The sequence below is a fragment of the Gymnogyps californianus genome, chromosome 6 (assembly GCF_018139145.2).
Source record: "Gymnogyps californianus isolate 813 chromosome 6, ASM1813914v2, whole genome shotgun sequence".
Classification (NCBI taxonomy): domain Eukaryota; kingdom Metazoa; phylum Chordata; class Aves; order Accipitriformes; family Cathartidae; genus Gymnogyps; species Gymnogyps californianus.
In genome coordinates this window covers 33,152,926-33,174,106 of record NC_059476.1, presented here as the reverse complement: position 1 = coordinate 33,174,106, position 21,181 = coordinate 33,152,926, and the positions used below count along the sequence as shown (strand labels likewise).

The following is a 21,181-nucleotide window of genomic DNA, read 5'->3' as shown; positions in this document are numbered from 1 at the left end:
TGTTTATTCCACACTGCTATGACAATAGGAGGTGAATTTGGTCCCACTCACAGTAATCTCTTTGGAACTTGAAAATGCTATTAGCTCTCTGATGGCATGGATCATAGGGATCACGATATTTTAAGGTACCCAAACATTGAAATGTATGAACCTTAAGCTGTCGTCTTCTGTAATAATCATTCCACAATGTGTAGGGTGAAGTCTTAGATGCAAAGCTGAACTTTGCTGAGAAGCTAGTATATAGGAAACTGCCTTCCTGATGTTGTTGAAACAGACTGCGAATGAAGTAAAAGTGAATGTTGTGTTTGCTAGCTGAAACTAACATTGGAGGATCTTGTTGAGGTGTAAATAATCCTATACAGAAAGCACAAAGGAGAGTGAGAATGAATATCCTTTTGCTTATCACCAGGATCTTGAATATCCTTGAAGGTAAGGATATAGCAGCTTTTCAGTTAATACAGACCCTCTCTGAAGTATAATCTGAAAGTTTTAATTCCTTTTCCCTGGATCATTATGTAAGACTAGGCTCTTTATAATTAGCTTAATTCCCGATTAGGCTTGTGTGCACTAGATAATGTATTTCCCAAGGCAAAGCATATAAGACTTATTTGCCCAAATGTCTGTTTTAAAAAATCCATAGATTACCGAAGTCTAAAAATACTTTGAATTTCTTTATAATACAGCATAATACAACTTAAATTGTATTGAACCTGAGTTTTGTGGGATGCAGAAATCATACTATAACTTGCAGGTACTGTTCTTCTTGATAAGGGAATTTCACTGTTAGGGTGGTGTAATTTCTAGTAGTAAATATATGTCAAGATTGAGGATGTGTAAGAGAACTTAAGAAAATTACCCATGTTCTGGGAAAAGTAACATCTGCCAGACGTGATGCTGTTAAGTTTTGGGGTTTTTTTGATGGCATTGTATTTCAACGAAACAAATGCAACCTAGAATTGAAAAGGTGACACAGTAGTTAGTTATGTAGCTAATAAAACACAGAAGAGTATTGCTTGTCTTTTAATTTAATTATCTGAAATGTTTTAAGCAATCAGTACAGTTTTCCTGAAGATAATGTTTTGTCTTTCCCTAATTAAGGATAAATGAGCAAGCACCCTTCCTAGAGAACTGCAAGGTCTTCTTTTCAAGTTTAATTTGCAGCACTTGGTGGAGGATTAAAGTAATCTAATTAAATAGCCTCATTTAAATTTTGCAGTCACCTAAGAGATGGTAGACAGATGTGAAAAGGGAATTATCCATAAAGCATGAAAGTTAAGTTAGCAGCTTTCTAATTTAACTTTTTTAATTTGGAAGATTTCTTTGAGACTTGAGCCTTTTTGTTAGAGTTGGGATATCTTTTGATGGATCTGCAGTATGATGCTTGCTGTGAATGAATTCATCATGATGCTAAAGGCCATTTTTTATGCATGGAGTTTTTTTTTAAAGGTGTACTTTATTGCCTTTACTGTATATATTTAACAAAGTAAATATCTTTGATGTTGACATTTGATATTAAAGCGTAATGATTTTTTCATTTGCAAGGTATACAGGTACACTGTAGGAAAGGTTGTTTTTTTTTTTTATGGGTACAGATACAAGAATGAGATGCTGTGAATGCTTTTCTTAGTAGATGATGTTCGTCGTAGTGTTTTTGAGATGCCTAACATTAGACACCTAAATGCACATACAGGCACACATGAGTTAAGTGTTTTGCTGTTGCCTGTGGGAAATACTTGTGTGCTTCTTTGTACGCCTAGGTGAAGGTTATGTCTCTGGTGTGCAAGAATTCACTTAGTATTTGAAAAGTCTGGATTTGTGCGTTTCTAAACGGAAATGCACTCTACCAGTTGTAGGATGTGGATTCTGATATTTTCACTACATTAGGAGCCCCTAAAAAGCCATGTCTCTGAGTGTTTTTCTCTTTGTATCTTTTTAATGTAGATCTACTTCCAGAAGTACAGCTCTTGGGCATCCTATTCATTTACAAAATCCTAAGGGTACTTCAGTTTGCATGAATTTAATGCTACTTTGATTTTTATCATAAGTTTTTCTTAGTGAGGTCTAGCAGCTTGGGGAGTGACTCACTTTAAGGTAACGCTTGCTGTGGTTACACAAGATATTTGCTGTACCTTAAATAAGTGTAATGTTACTTGCTGTGTGTTGATTCTCATCATGATTGCCATGGTTTAAAAATTTTCATGGGTATTTTCAGTCCTGCCAGCTGTGTGTAGGTCTGTGAAAAGAGAAACATGGATAATAGTTTCAGGGAATAACATACGAATGACTGAAATTCTCTGCCTTTACACCATTGTAAGACCAGTGGATGGAACTGACGAAAACATAAAATCCAAGCTAGCAAAAGCAAGATATCCTTTTAAAACTGTCTTGAAAAAACAGAAACCTGGTCCTGCAAATACAGAATTTAGCACAAGAGTAAAACTTGTCTTAAGATGCAACATTGAAACTTGGAGACTGCGCAAGGCCTTGTTGTCTGAACTGCAAGTCTTTAATAATAGCATTTAGACACGTTGTTCATATGGTATAGCCAGGCAAAACAACAGACTAAGTGCTGTACAAAAGGGTGATACGGACACAGTTGTCCAAATAGTATGATGGATATGTAGATGAGTGTGGAAGAAACAAAAAGCAGTATATCAAAGCAAGGAGATCAGAATTCTCAAGGCAAAAATTTGAGGCCAAGATATGTCTGTAAAGCAGATATGGCTTTATAAAATAAGTGTGATATAAGATAGACCAAAATGACATGACTATAAGTTGAGATACAACAAATCTTTATTAAAGACTGTAGTGGAGTCCCTGTATTCCAAATCAGGTGGATGGGAGCAAAATTCAAGATACAAGGGAATGCATGAATGCTATAATTATCTTTTTATCTCATACTTTTGTAGCTAGCGTTATGTGTTCATGTATCACTGCACAGAAGTAGAACTTTTGAATTCACTTACTAACACTGATCTTGCGCAACTGTTGCCCTGTACCTCAAGTCTTGTACATGAATAAGATGATGACCAAAATAGACTACAGTTTCCATATAAAGAGGAAAAAATGGCTAGGAATGTTCATCTTGAATTGGGGATATCAATAAGATCTGGAAAAAAAATGCTGTGGTGTAGGTGGATGATGAGTGATTATTTTGTATCTCATAACAGACATTGGGGAAACTGGAAAAAATAATTTTCAAAAAAATTAGCTTTTAGTCAGATTTTATGTTATAGTTTTTGCAGTTTTACATTGCTGACCACAGGTTTGTGCTATGTTCTATTTGTGGGGTTTTTTAAATATCAAGTCTTAAGTATGTAATTTAATAATAGTAACACAGTTGAAAAATTAAGTTTGCTGGTCAAAATAGGTAAATGGAAAAAAAACCCCAACCCCTTTTTAAGCTTATTTTATAGATTTCAAAAGGAAGGGGGAAAAAAAAAAGGCAGTTTATCTAGAGAACGAAAGTTGAGGGAGGGAGGTGTGACCTGAATAACGTATTACTGCCAAATAATCGGTCATGACGGGTTATTTCTCTGGAGTTCACAAAATTTGTATGGGTTAGTTACTTTGTATCACCATGGTGTAGTTAGGCACAGGAATGTAGTAAACATAGATGCAAATGTATATAAAATTATATTGTTTAATGTGTGGTTGATTCAGGTCTAATTTTTTTTTTTCCTTAGATTCAAGCACCCTTTAAGGACCAATGTACCCAATAGCTCATGGAAGAAAAAAATCAAATCAGGACATCCTTGGTTTCCAGGCTACCGAAATATGGAACGAAAACTTTAGGAAGTGTTTTGCAACCTATGCCAAATGGGACGGATGTTAGCTTAGCAGGGAGTAATGGTGGCAAAAATTTCGGCAAGCACAATGGCACCGTTCGCATGTCTTCCTTTTCTTTCAACTGGAAAAAATCAAATAAATATCAACTTCATGATCAAAATGGGAGAGAGACCAACTCTAAACATAACTGTAATGAAAAATTAATTGATTCTGAGAAGTATTCTCAGTCTCAAGGAGCATTGGGTAATGATGTGCTCAGGGCGGGTTTGAACAGTACTGCTTCGGTTGCATCAAAAGCAGCAAAGCAAACCAATATGTTTGTATCTTCTACTGAGGAATTAAACCCAAAGTCTTTGCCTGGACTCTCTAGTTCAGCAAAATTCGCCAAAGGTACCCTATCAGGAAGGACCTCATATTCTGGACTCAATGCTCCAAAATCACATTTAAATGGATTTTATGGAAATAGGCCGGTAGTAGGTTTGCAGAGACCTAGAGCTAATTCCAGTGCCACAAGAACAAGTTCAGGAGAAAGCCTGGCACAATCTACAGACAATAGCAAGGCTTTTTCCTGTGAAAAAATGGTAAGATCACAAAGTTTTTCACATTCCATTCAGAATTCTTTCCTTCCCACTGCATCTTTAACCAGGTCACATTCCTTTAATAAAGCTGTGGATCTTACAAGGCCTTATCATAGTCAAAATCTAGCTGCCAGGACATCTCAGAGGTCAACTTTGTTGTCAAGAAATGCACGTCAGTTGGATGTACCCAATGGAAATGAACCTACGAAGTATGGATTTACCAGGCCCTACTCTGGTATGTCGGCTCCTTGTTCAAAGAAGCCCCCACTGTCAAACGGATCTGGGTCAGCACCTTCTTTTGGATACAGATTAAGTCGGCCTTCTCTGCTGAAGCCTACCAGGCAACGATTTGCTGGAAATATCATTGTGGATGGCAGCAAAAGTACAACTCCTGACACATGCATCGTGGAGAACTCTGAAATTTCAACAAAAATTAATAGAGCAATTGAGAAAAACAGTGTTATAGAGAGCAATGCTCAAAGAACAGAATCTGATGAGGGTCTGCATGAAAGTATGGGAAAAGATGGGTCAAAAGTGATGTGTATGAGCGATGATGGAGATGAAATATCTATATCTTCTTTGTCATCCTCTGAAAAAAATGATTTGAGTGAAGACTTCAGTGATGATTTCATAGATATAGAAGACCCAAACAGAACTATACAAATACAGCAAAAGGAGAGCTGCCTTCAAGAATTAGAGCATAGGAGTATAACGTCGATCGAGCCATTCACTTCTCTCAAGGGAAGTGGAGGATCTTGCTGTAATGCTGATGACTGGCTTGATATAAACGTGTCTGGTAAATACTTTGTTATATTCTGTTTGAAATTTTAGGTACTAAATCAAGATTCTGTAACTGTAATTGAGTTGTTTTATATAATTGCCCATTGCTTGTGAGTGGTTTCAGAATGGAACTTGTCTCTATGCTGGCCCATTTGTTTTCTTACCGTGCTTTTTCTGCATGATAGTTATCTTTCCCAAGCATGACTTTGAAGAGCTCTTTTTCTTTGGGATAAGAATGAATGATACCTCCTTTAACCACGCTTGCGGTATGATTGTGGGATTCCTCATATCCTTGCTTGGTGATCTTCTAAGAAAATTTCTCCTCCTCCCCCACCCTCTCTGTAGGCAGAGAACAGCTGTAACTGCTTCTGAGTAGTGGGAATAAGTGTAGGGTGTCTAATTAAATCAGTTAAATTATAAATAGGAATGTCACTTGTTTTTTGTTTTTTGTTTTTTCCAGATGCATGCTATATTAATTCTTTAAAAATTAGTGGAAGAGACAGAAGATGTTTTCAAAAGCCATGTTTTCAAGTCTCTGATGGGCTTGTCATAGTACGCACTTGTTTTGAGAGAAGTTACAGTTGAAAGATTCGATCCAAAGGATATACTTTTGGACCCACCTTCTAATAGGTTAAAAAGATACAGAATTCTAGAAAGTAGCTTTCATGATGGGTGAATTAGTGCAGTATAAAAGGCTAGCAAAGATGTAGGTTGGAAGGATACTTAGTTGTAGCTACCCAACCAGCTTGAGCTTTTTTCCCCTCTAGGATGAGTGAACAATACTGTAGAATGCTTTCAGATATTTCTGTTACCGTACAGTTTCAGAAAAGTTAATGCACCAATAATACACATCTTAATATTTATTTTTGGAATATTGGATTGTTTTTGGAAACTTAACTATTCCTGTTTTCTTTAAGCAGTGGATGACAACAGTGAAAGCACAAAGCATACTGCTGAGAATGTGATTTCTCCAGAGATGAATTACAGAGCTGGGTCCTCTTTTGAGCTTTCTCCATCTGACAGCTCTGATGGCACATATATGTGGGATGAAGAAGGGTTGGAACCTATTGGAAGTGTCCATCCATGTGGAAGTTATGAATCTTCAGAAATGAACAGCATAGTATGTATTTATATGCATAACTTGCATAATTACAGTGTTTTGAGTTTATTGCTTATTAAGTATATTTTAAAAACAGAATTAATGGATTTTTTTAGTTGATAGTTGTTTCCTCTTTCCTCTGTAGTTGATAGCTTTTTTGAAACTTCTTGTTTAGGAACTCCTGTTTCTGGACAGGTGACCTTGATTAGGCTGTTTACGCACTTTTTTTTTCCTTAATCACAAGTTAGGATGGAACAAGTCCTTCCTTGTGCAATCTCATGGTAGTGCTCACAAAGAATAAAGGAATTAATTTCTGCAAATGATAGGTTAAATATCTCCTACCAATCTCTAAACCTAGAAGTGAAAAAGCAAGAAAATAGCTATTGCCTATCTGACTTCTTCCATCGTCTCATTTCTATACTTTATACGTATAGGACCCTTTTGAACTGAAGTTTACTTTGATTTCTCAGTTTGTTCAAGCATAGAATCTTTAAGGTAGATACCTGACTGTAGCTCACTGTAGCAGGACTCTTTATATGTCTCAGATGCAATACACAAGATGCGTAACAACCTTTTTCTTACTACTAAACTTGTAACTGATCTGCAAGAAACATCATTCAGTCTGAAGAGTGGATGGAGAGTTGTTGCAGTGCTGTGACCCTCCAGCTGAGGTCAGGGAGCCAACCTTGGGATTTTGGTGGACGTGCGAAAAATATTGTCTGTCTATCCTTCATTGCTTTTCACTGTTCATATTTCTTTATCTGAACAGACTTTTGAATTAAGCAACTCAGATTTTATTAACATGATACTAACAATCAGAACTTCTAACAAAAAGAATAATCAATGTGACATGCTTCATGTGTTTCAGGCGTCACCACTGCCAATTTAGTAATGTAGATACCAGGTTTGGACTTGGACGGGGTTTGTGGCACCTACTCACACTTTGATTTGTAATTTTAGTAGGGTTGTCTGCTGTAGCCCAAGAGCAGAACGGCAGAGATTTCTCCTGAAAATTGGGCATAGCTATGTAATTATATTTTTATGTGTAACTACATACAAATTCCTGATATTTTCAGCTGCTTGTGGTATTGCTTGCTTTATGTCTTAAATCATGACGTTGGGATGTAGTGCTTAAAAGAGTTTAGAAATGGTTATTAACTTTTTGTGTTAGTTGTGGCCAGCTTGGAAAAGCAGTTTGAGACTTTTCCAGTATGAGCTTTGTAGCTTTATTGATCTTTATAGGTGACAAAAAAGTTTAATGTAGGTCACTGCAAAAACACAAGCCCTTTTCCCCAGACACATGCATGCACATGCCAGGAAAAAAGGGAAGTTTTTAAACTTTGTCCTTGATAATTTTTAAATATAGATATTTTTGATACATACAGTGTGATTTATCAAACAAATGAAAGACTACTTTCCCATGCTTTTGGACTATGTATCTAAGTTTTTGATACATGTGACCTCCATGCATTATTTTGTGCATGTGTATGAAGTGATAGTCAATCAATGTTCTGATTGACAGAAGCTGTTGTAAGCCTTGTGGAGCAGAGGTACATTAGAAGCTTTTGACATTTTTGTTCACTGTTTTGGCTTATTTCTTCCTTTATTGAAAGTAAATAGCTTTTAGAGAGGCCTTAAAAATGGAAGAATGAACTTACTAGTTTGAGGAAGTAGAGAAGGGAGGAGGTTGTAAGTAAGACTTACTGTTGAATCTAGAAAGTCATGTGTTCTTTCCACCCATGTTGATTTTTATCCTGTTAGTGCTGTACCAGCATTACAGTGCTTACTGTAGTGTGAATTTTTATCTTAAATGAGAGAAACATCAGTAATACATCTTTTATTTTTACAAGGCAGGTATGTATTTTCAGTCAGCTTTGTTTTTGGGGGGAAGTTGTAGCTCTGAAATGTTTGTTGAATTGTCTTTTAGTGGTGTTTTTTTTCCCTGTGCTTATTGGTTTTGGTAGAAAGCATTATATATTTGATTTCTTTAGCCTAAAGATTACACATTGATTGTTTTTAATCTGAAGATGCAGAAGAATTTCTGATACAGTTTTTCACTATTTCTGAAGAATTATGTTCTTGGGTAGGTTAATGTCGGCTTTTGTTCCATGTTTTTCCTTTTCTCTGCAAGCAATGAGTATAAAGACAGGTTAAAAAAACTGCAGAGAACTGAAGGTGTTGAGAATAATTATTGTGATTAGTCAGCACATCAGATGTTTTGATTTCTGGGAGATATGTGATCAAATTATGCGGTTTCTATCCTCTAGTGTGGTGAGGATAAAAACAGTTAATATCTGTGTGTCAAAATCTAATTGATAAGAGTCAAATTTAAGAATTTTGAGTGCTTGAGCTAATGCCAGCCTGACTGCCCCTTGGAATTAGTATTTCCAGGGAAATCTCCAAAGCAGATAGTTGGTTCTGGAGTTTCCGTCGCATCAGGCTGGGGTGAGTAGAAGGAATGTAGCTCAATAACAATTCAGGTAATTAGGTGGTGAGTAATTAGTAGTGTTTAGTGCAAAATTCACCTTTTTTTTTTTATTTCCATCCTGCTGTTGTATTGTTAGTCTCTTAAGCTGTATCATCCTTAGTATCAGCAAATATTAACTGCTTTTCCTATAGGTGGCACTTTTCTATAGATGGCAGTGCAGCTCTTATTGGGTAATCTTAGATTAGAAGTGTTTTGACCATCTTTAAAAAGGCAACTTTTGCAGAGGAGATTTTAACTAGGCTTCTGGAATGGCAACCAGAATAGGAAGACAATGGAAGGAGCTTGCTGGCTGCTTAATCTTTTTGTTCCTTTTTTGGGAGAAGAAAAGCAGATATCTTTGCTATTCTCAGTAGAGGTTGGGTTTAAGGACATAAGGGGGAAAAAAATAAAATAAATTTGGCCTCTTTTAGGACAATCCTTCTGTTCTTCACTAACTGAGCCAACAGCTATGGAGAAAACGTACAATCCAGTGTTGGAGGTTTAAAAGTTATACAGATCTAAATAACCTCTCATAAGATGATGCCATGGGGACTTACAGCCAAGTAGGACATGCATGGGGTTTTTTTGAGACCTTGTCAGGACAAAAATGTTTTTATTCCCTAATTGTGTAATAGAAAATAACTTATTCCACTATCCCTACTTTTGTTTCATTTCCGGTTTTGAAGACAACAAATCAATTGGGTAACATTCTACGAATTGAACTCCTCTCAAGTTTTCAAGCGTTCATTTCATTGATATTCCTTATACTCCTTTCAACAACTGATCTTTGCACCAAATCACTGACGCTATTTCCGCTCAATTCTGTGTGAGAAGACTGATGCTTAGCAGAGCAGTTGTGATGGCTCTGTAAATTAGCAACATAGACAGTATTTGTCTGTATGTATTCTCACTTAACGTTTAGCTGTACTGTTTGTTCATGTCCTGTGCTTCAGCTACCTGCTTTAACACTTAGCTGCTTTCTGTTTCAGGGCAGAAAGCTGCTCAACAATGTGAGGTACAACTTCTGCTGTGTTTTGTTTGTGGTTTTTTTTTGTTTGTTTCTTTTGGGTTTTGTTTTGGTTTTTTAATACAGGCTTTCATCAATTCTGTTGCTAGCTAACTTTAGGTCAGGGACCAAGTTAAGGGTTATAATTAAAATGTCTCTTCATTTCACTGCCACTGAGTGAGCAGTTATAAATGAAGCCTAGATTACAATTATTTAAAAACAAAAAAGCCTTGCAAACAAAATTAAGAGTTAGATTACAGAAAGAAAGGGGGGGGGGGGAAACAAACGACAAACCTTAATGTGGATGTACACATTTGCTGTGTCTCTAGGTTTGAATTGTGCTCATGATTGTAATGTAACTGTCTTCATTAAACAAAAAAACTTTACAATTTAGAGCCAAGCTGAAACCAAGATTTTTAAGAGTTCTTAGTTCCTATAGACGAATTCTGTTTCATTGGAGGGGGAGACTGTATTAGTATTTTGCTTGCTTGTGCCTATTCAGTTAGCAGCTGAGAGGGTTAGCATTCCCTCAGTAGAAGTCTGGTAGTTACACATCTGAAGGACTGAATGTCTGATTTCTACAACGATCTTTGAAATAGCTGCTTAGGACTGAAGTCATTTTACTTCAGAGTGCAGGAAAAAAATGGTTTTTTTCCTATTTCTTGGAATGAGAACTTTGACTATAGTCTATCAACCTTGCTACACTTTTGCTTTCATTAATTTTTGTCTGGTAATACTGTTCAACATACATATAAGCAATGTAATCTAAAACATGCATCCTAACTGGAGTCTCATCGCTCGTTTGCTTAACCGATAATGAAGCAGTCTTTTGCTGTAGCAAGGTTTGAGCTGTTTTGTTTTCTCCTGTCCATTGTATTCAGTAGACAGACACATGAGAAACAAAAGCTTTAACATGTGTTTGTTTGGAGTGGAGCTTTGAATATTTTTGGAAAGTCAAAGTTCTTATTTACATTAAGAATAGGATAGATAATACAGTTGTTATTGTGTGTATTGTTCTGAGGTGTGTGCTTTTTTTTAAAGACACTACAGTATTCTAGTGCATAATAGTCTGCAAGAAGTAAAAATTAACACTGAAAATATTCCGCTAGCTTTGGCTTCTTTCTTTAATACTCTCTAGAGAACGCGTTGTTGGGGGGGGTCGTTTTTTTGTGGTGTTTTTTTTTTTTTTCTTTTAAAGCAATTTCATTTGGGCAAATAGGTTTAGACAGGAAGCTTTTATGAGTGTTCTTTGTATTATCAGGTCATATCAAGACCCTATCTTAGAAAAAGACAAAAGAGATGGAGTCCTCTGACCCCTTTTTACTGTAGGCTCTAGTAACAATATGAATGTTTGTGCTATGTTAATTTTTACTGAAATAAATAAAGCCAGTATTTTGGGTATATACAGAGTGAGCATCAATGTAATTATAAGGAAATAGGATTATGGAATAATAATTGAAATCTGGCTTCAAGAGACAGATGGGTTTTAGCTCCTTTGCTGAGAATTTAATTGCTCTTGGGATGAAATCTGGATCTCATTGGAATGAATCTGTTTTGTCATTTATTGACGTGTGGCCAGAATTGTAGCCGGAGTGTGAAATAGTTACATTTCTCTCTTCTTCCTAGGTAACTTTTGAAATCTCATAAGAACTTTTGAATCTCATAAGATTTCTCCCCCCCCCCCCCCCCCCCCCCTTTGTGATTGAAACTTGGAAAAGGGCAATTCTGAATTAGTTTTTGAGACTGGCCAGAATGCTTTCTGGTTTGAGGCGTAGGTACTCACAGTGAAATATGCTGAAATATGTTCTACTTTTTAGAGAAAGAGAAAATAAGCTTGCTAAAATAGCATTGTTTAGTTCAGTCACTAATTTCTTACAGTAATTTAGTTATTTACAAGTAATTCGGTGTTAATTACCTTAATTTTTTAATAATTCACTTCTCAAAATGACTTTATAGTAAGCTTTAAATTGCCAGTTTGATTTCTCAAATGAGTAATTTATTATGTGAATTCAGACTTATAATGTGTGTATTTCTAATACATTTACTTATGTAACGTTAAATGTTCTAGGTATTGTCTTCTACCCATCTTCCTTTCTATAGCTGTACATTCTCTTCAGGAGGTTAATGCCAAAGCCATAGTTCTTGTTCTATGAGAAGCTGGGCTTTTTAAATTCTGGACTGTTTTGTTACAGCTGTAATAAAAATACAAGTGCAAGTAAGCTTAAGATACTATTCAGATACATAAGGATTGTTTTTAAAGTAGTATTTGGGAGACTTCTATGAAGTGTGACTCCCTTAGAAGTTACCGTTTGAGATAAGGTATCTCTTGCCCAGTGTGTTTTTGTTGGAATTATAATACTGTGATAGAAGTACTGAAATTATTTTGGAAGCAATACAATGCTAATTCCAAACAGGTAAATATTGAGTTTCCGTATCTGTACTAGCAGCACTATGTAACAGTCATTGGAACCATTTTCAGCACAAAATCTTTCTGAATTAAAAGCAATGTTTGCAGACTTGGAACACAATTTTAGTAGGATATTGAAAATGAGTTGCATTCTTATGAAGTTTTTTGTAAGAAGCAGTGGTTGATTTATTGAGGCATTTAGTACAGAGTATTCAGAAGTCTTGTGTTTCATTTTCATCCGTTTAACAGGATGTAGTGAAACTAAGTATGTATCTTGTCTTGATACACACATTTCTTTTTTGCTATAACTTTCTAAAAAGAGTAGCCTTGAAATGAGCCCTTCAGGTGCAAGCTAGTTCTAAGAAGCACACATAAAAAGCAGTTTCCTTCTAATGAGCTAGTTGAAATTTGATTCTTTTTTCTGCTTTTCATGTTGCAAGTGATGTGTCTTGAGATTTTAAGACACTGAAGGTAAATGTAAAAGAAAAGTTAAAAAAATAACTGATGTAAAATCTGCATTTTCATATGAAAGAATATATATACATATAATTTTATTATTGAAACAAAGACTCTAAATTTATTTAGATTTTCATGGTACCTTTAAGTAAGCCACTACTGAAACCCTTAAATTTCCAACACCTAAGGCTTTTTTCTCCCCATTCTTGTATTTGCTTTTCTGTCTGCAAGTTGATACTAAAATCCTCCATTAGTGAAGATGTTCCAGTCAGGAAAGACTTGCATGCCATTCAGCTCTTTCTTTTTTTTTCCCAATAAGAGACAGAATCAACCAAATATTTTTGTTCACCGATAGACTGAATGTACTTGCTGTTAGTATAGGAAGTAGTTCAGTGATCTGTGAGTAAAGATATCCCAACTGCTGATCTGCCACACTTTGTGATCTTGAGGGAGTCTTATGGAGTCTGTCTTGTCTATTTTTAGAATGATGGATGAATTAGAAATGAATAGTAATACTTGGTGTTATCCTCAGTGTGTATTACATTATTGATATATTTGTGGTTCAGTAAAGAACAATAAAGGTCTTTCTCAAAGCAGAGGACAGCATTAAAAAGACACTTGTATTTTTTTTTGACAGTCTGTACTCAGATGAACAGTGTTGACTAATAACATTTCCTCCTTTGTTAGAATACATGTCTTTTGGCGAACAAAAGGTTAAGCTAATACAGAGAATTAATTGCATTGTGTGCTCCTATGATGCTTCCTTAAAGTAGTTTGTGTACTTCAATTGGGCACTTCCTTAAGAAGGATCTGAATTTGTTCTGTGTGTGGAACCAAAGGATGGTTTCACCTCAATCAGTGCCATTCTGACTTGAATTCATTATGACATTAATAAATACACACTTCTAATTTTGTTTGCAGTTAGATTTTTGTTTTTTAATTTATTTCTTTGCTAGAGAATTCGGTGCAGTGACATTACATGACTAGATGCCCAGTACTTAAGTGAGGGAGTGAGGTTGAAAGGAAGGAAAAGGCATTATTCTTGTGGTATAACAATATTTAATTAAGTATAATGGCTCTAGTCTTGGGGAATCTTGTCATACCTATATTAGAGTAATTTGGATTTTGAAGTAGCTGGTCCTTTTTTGGCACCTGAAGATGCTGCCTAACAAGCCTGTGAGACCCCAGACATTTTAGTCTTTCTTGCTGCTGCCAAGTTTATCTGGCCACTGTTGTGACATAACTGGAGCACAGAGGAGGAAACTAGGCAATCTCTCCCTACAGATATGTGAATCGATATGCTAATTCATTAGTATGTCAGAGTAATGAGACTGTCTGTGAGAATGTAGTACCAGTGTAGGGGGAGGTAATTTTATCTACCTATTACCTAGAAAAAATTCAAACAAACCAATGATAAAGGCACTTCAGAAAACATCTGATGCAGATGTGTAGATCTACATGGGCAATAATTGAAATTCTCAGTGGCATATCTGTCTAATCTGGTGTGGACACACTGTAGAAAACAAAAAAGTATCTGTGAACCTCCTGGGAAATGACTAAGAGCAAACCCAGAGGGTGTCAGATACTTTGCAATTTGTATGGTACCTCCTTCTACATTTCCCTCTGTGCCCAGCATACTGGAGACCATTTTTGTGGACAGAGCTGTACAGCACATAGCATCAATAATGTGGAATGGCAGCATGGAGTTCTATATTTTCTGCTTCTGCTGAGAGAATTTTCATTTGTTGCATTCATCACCAAAGAAACCCTGTCCTCCAGGACAGATTGAATAATTCATTGGTCCTTCGCACTCCTTTACCTGAGAGCCTGACTTATGGGTTTGTAGGCCAATATTTTTCTTGGCAAGAGACATCGGAGTAGCCCAGGAAGTCTGCGAGATTTTTAGCTTTTACTAATGCATTCTAGAAAAAGGCAAACACCATGTCTGCAATTTACTTGTGGTATAAAAGGATTTCTTGGAAATACATTATCTTGGTGAACTGCAATTTCTGCTTAGGATGTCCGTGTGAAAGAGCTTTGTCTTACTCTGTTTTCTAAAATTTATAAAGTGGTTCAAACTTCCTGCTCAGAAATACAGTGATTCTGGGATTGAAATCTAATACAGATGTCAGCCTTGAAAGGTGTTTTTCATTGGCGTGCATCTGTGTGCCACTTATCTGAAGCTGGTGTTGCTGGTAACCTCTGTTTAAGCTCATAAGGTCATGTCCAAGTTCCACTCTCTTTTGTCCTGACATCTGCATGCCATGTTCCAGAATCTGACAAAAATGACACTGACTCACTTGAATTGTACTCTTCTAACTTCATAGTTTTTATTAGGTCGATATAATTGCTCTCATTTTTCCAATATTAAAAGTATAGAAATCTCTTCCATTTGTTTTTCATATCCTCAGTTTCTAAAAAAACTTTTAGTTATGCCTAAAAATTTGTATTTGGAAAACCATTAGACTGCTTGTTTCTGATTTCAAAGCCTCAAAAGTCAGTGTCACCTTTTTGCATTTAGTCTCCATTATGAACAGATAATATTTGTGGACATGTTAAATTAGTGGGAGAGCATCCTTGATTAACATGTGCACATGTTAATCATGTCCAGCTTTTAGTAGAAAACTGCAACTGCTATGTAAAACTCAGTCTGTATTATTACTTTTCTTAATACAGAACTAAGAGCACAGACTTGTTTCAGTATGTTCTGTTAGCAGGGTTCCTCAACCATTCTTCAGCAGAGTTTGCTGACAGATGGTTTTCTACTCATGGCAGAGAAAGGAAATGTCATGAAAGTAGAGACTGATTTCGGAGGTACTGCCTTCAGAGTGAAAATAGCCACTGTCTACCCTCCCACCACCTCTCTAGTCTTCATCTTCAAAGCTTAACTATTACAGCAATGGGAGGTAGTGAGAAACTGAATTACTTAATGAGATGGCGCTTCTGTGTCTTGTGTGATGTACATGTCCCTGCTGTCAAATATTATTAAGAGATTATATGACTGTATTACAGTGCACAAACCTCTTGTGATGTTGGTTTGAGAGGCATGACGTTTTGTGAACAAGCTTTTATGGCAAATTACTTTTTTTCCTTTGGGATGGGAAAGCATATATGCCTTTGAGAGCTGCTTGATTCAGAACTGACACAGTAAATCTCATGCTGTTCTGGCTGGTAAAATCAAGTAAGGCAACTTCACTTGTACTCCTGTGTTTCATTTGTGGTAGCTGTTAATGACAGATTTGAATTTGTGTGGTGGAGAGGGGGAGAGAGAGCAGCAGCTGATGTGGTGTTGTGTGAAATATCAGAATAAATACTGGTAGAAACTAGCACTTCTTTGATTTCATAAGCTTGTAAGTGATGTTTCCTTTATGAGTTGGTAACTGCATACCCAGTGTTACATTTTAATGTGAGTTTATAGCTCTTCTTTTTCAATTTTTTTTTCTTTATCCTACCAACTAGCATCACTTTTCAATAACAGAAGGACTTCAGAGTTACTCTAGTGTACTTCATCTAACTGTATTGCTGAATTTTTAGGTCTCACATGTTGTTTTCCTTACTCCTAGGAAATTTTCAAACCGTAGTGAGCAGATAAACATGTGCCCAAAGAGAACAGTAGTCTTAAAGTTGGAGTATTTTTCAAAGTTATCTGTATAAACAAGAAAAGCATTTTTTAAAAAATATGTAAAACAAATTGAGACATACATCTAACCCATCTAACTGGGTTTCTGAACATTTTACAGATAACTTGATTAAAAACACCTAGATTGGCACACAGTTTCCTTTTACTTTTAACCTAAAATTGTGTCCTAGTAAGTTATAGGAACATTGGTGTTGAATCTTTTTCTGAATTATTTTCTGTTGCGAAGCAACAGAAAATCAGGGGAGGGGCAGTGTTTTTGTAGTACACACAGCTTTGATCTCTCTGGATGAAATGTGTACACCCAATTTCAGTCTTACTGTCCCTATAACTTAGAACTGTGAGTTCTAAATATGGGATGCACTTTAACTTCTTTTCTTTTCAAGAACACCTAACATTGCATTCAGGCCATACTGATACCAACTGTAATCTGATATCACCTTATAACTCTAATCGTTATCCTCCTTGAGACTGGAAATTCAACAAAGTGCCATTTTTCCGCATATGAGGTCGTTCTGAGTAAACAGCATTTCAGTGTTTTTGTGTTCTTGGTTCACACTGTTGAAATCTATCAGGATAATGTAGTGAGACTATACTTTTGCAACAGCGCAAGTAAGTGACAGGATGCTTCCTGTGTTAGCAGTTGACTTAGAGATTGGTCAAAGTAGAATTACTCAAAAATAGTTAGGAGGTATTTGAGGATTGTTTTTTTTTTAATTAGAAACAAGTATATTAAGCTGGCTGTGTAAGAATAGAACACGTTAATGCTGTGTAACAAGCTGTATTGATTACCCCCAAAAATCTAGCTAGAGTATAATTAAAACTTACTACACAGGGGAAACTTAATTGATCTCCTGGTAGCAGCCCTGCCCGTGGTATTCCTCTGAATTTTGAGGTTATGGTTTGGTTCCTTTCTCAGCTGGGAGTTATTTGAAGCCTCCCTATTTTCCTTTAAGCTGAACCTCACACTATTTACACAAGTGCAAGTGAGTGGAGTGAGAATCATTCACAATTATTTTTGCCAGTTAAGGGTATCTGTAGCAATTACATATTGCTTTATAGTGTAAAATGCTCCATTATTTGTAGGTAAACTGTAAAAGTAATGCTGAACTTCTGATTCTGGTAGACTTTTTCTGAAAACAGGCTGGAAGCAATGAGTAGAAAGGACTGCTTTTCCTTGGCCTAGCTGCTGCTACTTCTATGTTACTATTTATGCTTACTGCTGATGTCTTTCTATTATTGTGCTCGATAGTAAAACAGAAACTTTCTACTTAAAAGCATCTGTGTATTTAAAAAAAAAAAAATGAGAAAACATTCTTAAATTTTGCTGGAATTCTGCAGAAAGATGGTCAAAATGCTCCCCCCACCCCTGTTCAGTTTCTTTTTTGTAGGCTCATTACCAGAGGCTAGATGGCAGTCAAGGAATGGTTTTTGTGGCTGTGGGATTTAACTTGGCTGCATGTTTGGAAAGTGCTGTTGCTTATGAATTGGTGAAGTCTCAACAGAATGGTTAATATTTCAGTTTTTCTTCTTTCTCTCCCTGCATCATGCTATTGAATTTCAGATTTTTCTATGCAGTCTGACATCTGATTTTATAATAAAAAACATCTAAAATAAGGAAGCAGCAAACATAGCTGCTTCTTGAGATACACTGGGTAATAACTTACCCTAATAATTATTTCCTATCTACTTTCAGTAAACCTAGGTAGAACATACAGTGCCTCTAAAAATGTTTAAGAATAATAAATCTTTATTTAAGATTGTTATATCTAATAGTTAAACATAAAATGTCTTGGATTTCCAGAACAAAGTTCTTGTTGCATTTGTTGTCACGGCAACCTTCTATTACAGAGCATGAGCAAAATGATGAAATACTTGTTTCGATGTTGGTCATAATTATCTTTAATGTGACTTGCAATGTACAGCATTTAAAATAACTCCCTTCCTATCCTGTTTTTGGTATTCTGCAGAGTTCTATCCTTTCTCTTCCCTGTGTGGTCTCCTCTGTTCTTATGACTTTGTTTACAGTGTTTTTTTTCCTCTTCAGCCCTGTAGTACGGTATATGCCTTCCTGTATCTTTATCTTCTGTCTCTGTTTTCTGCCTTCAGTTAACAGTTCTGTTCAGTTCTTATTTGACGTTGCCTTTTTGGAGACTTGGATTGAATTCCTATTTCTTTATTTATCTCTTCTCTATCTCTACCTGGGGTATTGTCACATGCTGAAAATAGCATTGAAAAAGACCCTGGAAGTCTCCCTCTTCTCTACTGTCAGCCTTGAATCATATTTGACTTTTGCAGTTATACTTTAGCTGCCCTCCAGATGACTGATTTACCCAGTCTGTTTAGTGTTTGTTTTTGAAAGCTGCTTCCTTTTTTCATTCTTCAAGTACCTGAAATGATACTTCGTTAGTTTCTGTACTACTCTCAAACTCTTCACTTCCCTTGAGTTTTTTGGACAGATTCTTCCGTAGTTCTCTCCCTTTACTCATGCTTATCTTCTGCTTGTTGAACTTTTTTCTGTGGTCTTTTTTAATCCTTTTTTTTTTTTCCCTTCTCAATATCTTTTTCTTTAATGGAAAATCCCAAACCTTTAATTTTTAGCATCTCGCCAGAAGAGATGCAGCATATGCAACTGCATAGAAACGAGTGTGAAAATGTCTGTGGAATTTCATGCATCCAAAGCTGCTAGTTTTTCTGAGCGTAAAACACATCTAGGTTTTATTTGCAAAATAATGTTTGAAATAAGAAACAGTGCCCTGCTTTTAGTATAACATAAGATCTGTAATACCCTTTGACGCTATGGAGACATGAATCACTTTCAGATGCAAAATAGTACAATTTCTTCTCATTTCAAATATTAAAGCTCAGAGAATCATATAAACACAGTATATTTTTGTTGTTCTTCCAAAATTAGGCCAACTCCAGTGATCCCTACTTTCAGTCAAGTATTTTAGACAATAAAAGGCATTCTGTTTTGAAAGTACAACCCCATGTTGATTGTAGTGTTCAAGTGTCATACCAGAAGCATGTAGCTGGGAGATCATAACAACTGCAGAGACATGACTGCTAGTGTAAAAGTAGTAGTATGTTTCATCTGGGATACTCTGATGCCTTGATACTTTTTTTTTCATGTTAGCTGCAGATCATATAAAGAGAATCAATATGAATAGATAATATAAAGGTTTAAAGTAGTGTTCTTTACGTTAATGTAAGATTTCTTTGTGGGTATTTCTGCCATACTGGCAGGACTACTGATGGATTTTTTTAAAACAAAAATATTTAGATACACTGTTGTACATAATGAAAATGTAATCTAAGAATAGCTGTTGTATTATAACTAAAAGAAAAGAAAGCTAGTGTATATTTTTATGTATGAGGCAAAGAGAACTGTTCACATTTTCCAGTGATGCTTTTTGTCAACAAGAATTCAAATTGTGGAGGAATGTTTGCAAAGGCTTTAGTTCTCCTCAGTTAGATTTTTGGAGTACTTGCCCTTCTGATGCAGCACAGCTAAACCCTCCAGTTTAGATAAAAGAAAAGCATGTAAGGCAGGTTCAGTTTGAGAGTAGGTATTTTTTGATGTTCTAAGGAGACATACCCAGGTTTCTCTTCACAAAACTAGTTTGAAAGCTGTCTGTTATTTTGTGGTGTTTTTCTATTGTCCAGAACTAGTGTCCTATGAATCAATTTCTATTCAACGTTTTTGTAATCTTCATGCTCTTTTTAATACTTTTTCCCAGTAAATCCTGGAAGCTAGGTATCTTGTAGCTGGCCTCCTATTCAGCTCCATCTTTGCCGCTTCATATAGTGATAGGACTTTACTATGCAGTTGGGCTGCTGAGATGTGTATCAAGGCTGTAGTGCGATGTTTTGCTTAACTTCAGAAATAATAAAGTAGAAGAAACTTTGCTCACTCCATAATTCTTAAGACAGTTGGACTTGAGGAAATTTTTGGCAAAAGGTACAATGTCTGTTCAGCTATCTTATCAACATTTTTGTGAATAACGTGATCTCAAAAAGAGCTTTGCCTTTTTGTTGTTAAGTGATAGGTTGGGGAATTTCTGAAACTGAGTTTGTTGCAACAAAAGATACGGTTAGTGGTACAATGCACTAGCATAGCCCTGTTCTAAAGGGTCATCTTGTACACTAGAAGGGTGTGTTGAATTGTCACTATGTACAGGGGTTGTTCTGTCCTTTCAATGCTGCAAGCGTGAAGACTCCCACTGCTGGGTGAATCAACTGAGTAACTGGCTTGAAACTACCAGGTACTACTTAGAGCCTTAACCATTGGACTAGAAATTGAGCTTTCTATCCCAGTGTCAACCCCTACATCCTCTCTTGTTTTGAGGCTTTTTTTTTTTTTTATTCAGGAGGACTTACTTTATGATTACTCTTTTCTCCTGTGTGGTATTAGGCAAAATCAATATTGCTAAATTTGTAGTAATATATTCATTGCCATAGCATCAGACTCATGTTAAACACAGTATTGTGGTTTCATTGTCATGCTAATGTAGATGCCAAATGTTTTATTTAAATAGGATCTATTTGGTAGTAGAAAAAGAATGAAGGTGACATCCAACCAAGATGTTTGACTTTTTTTTCTTTTTTTTTTTTTTTTTGATGGAATGTCACAAGGACGTGTATCTGCTTTAAATGATTTAGTGACTTCAACAACTGCTTTTCTAAGTTTAGAGAGAAGTATGTTTTAATACAGAGATGCTAGTTTTTCTAAGACTTGGAGTTTTTCATGTAAAATTGTATTTTTAAAATGTTTTTCTCGTTGTAATTATCCAAAAGACCTATAAAAGTAATGCTGGTATTTTGGAGATTCTGATAGAATTTTATTAAGAGGGCTTTTTATTTATGCATATTTTTTTATTTTTAGGATGATTTAAATGTCATTCTTTAAGCCATTGTTTAAATTGCTCTGATAAGTTAATTAGTTTTTCAGTAGCTTCTAAG

The 21,181-nt window shown here is 35.8% G+C and overlaps 1 protein-coding gene across 5 annotated transcripts in view; it reads left to right on the top strand.

Moving 5' to 3' along the window:
* CCSER2 (coiled-coil serine rich protein 2) overlaps positions 1 to 21,181 on the top strand; it is a 72,709-nt gene that overhangs the window by 8,162 nt on the left and 43,366 nt on the right. For 3 of the 5 annotated variants that reach the window (XM_050899250.1, XM_050899247.1, XM_050899251.1), the window contains exons 2-3: positions 3,687 to 5,163; positions 6,065 to 6,267. In XM_050899250.1, coding sequence (XP_050755207.1) covers positions 3,726 to 5,163; positions 6,065 to 6,267 — 1,641 coding nt within the window. In that variant the 5' untranslated portion in view covers positions 3,687 to 3,725. The remainder of the gene's footprint in view (positions 1 to 3,686; positions 5,164 to 6,064; positions 6,268 to 21,181) is intronic. The other 2 variants (XM_050899248.1, XM_050899252.1) reach the window with 1 other exon arrangement.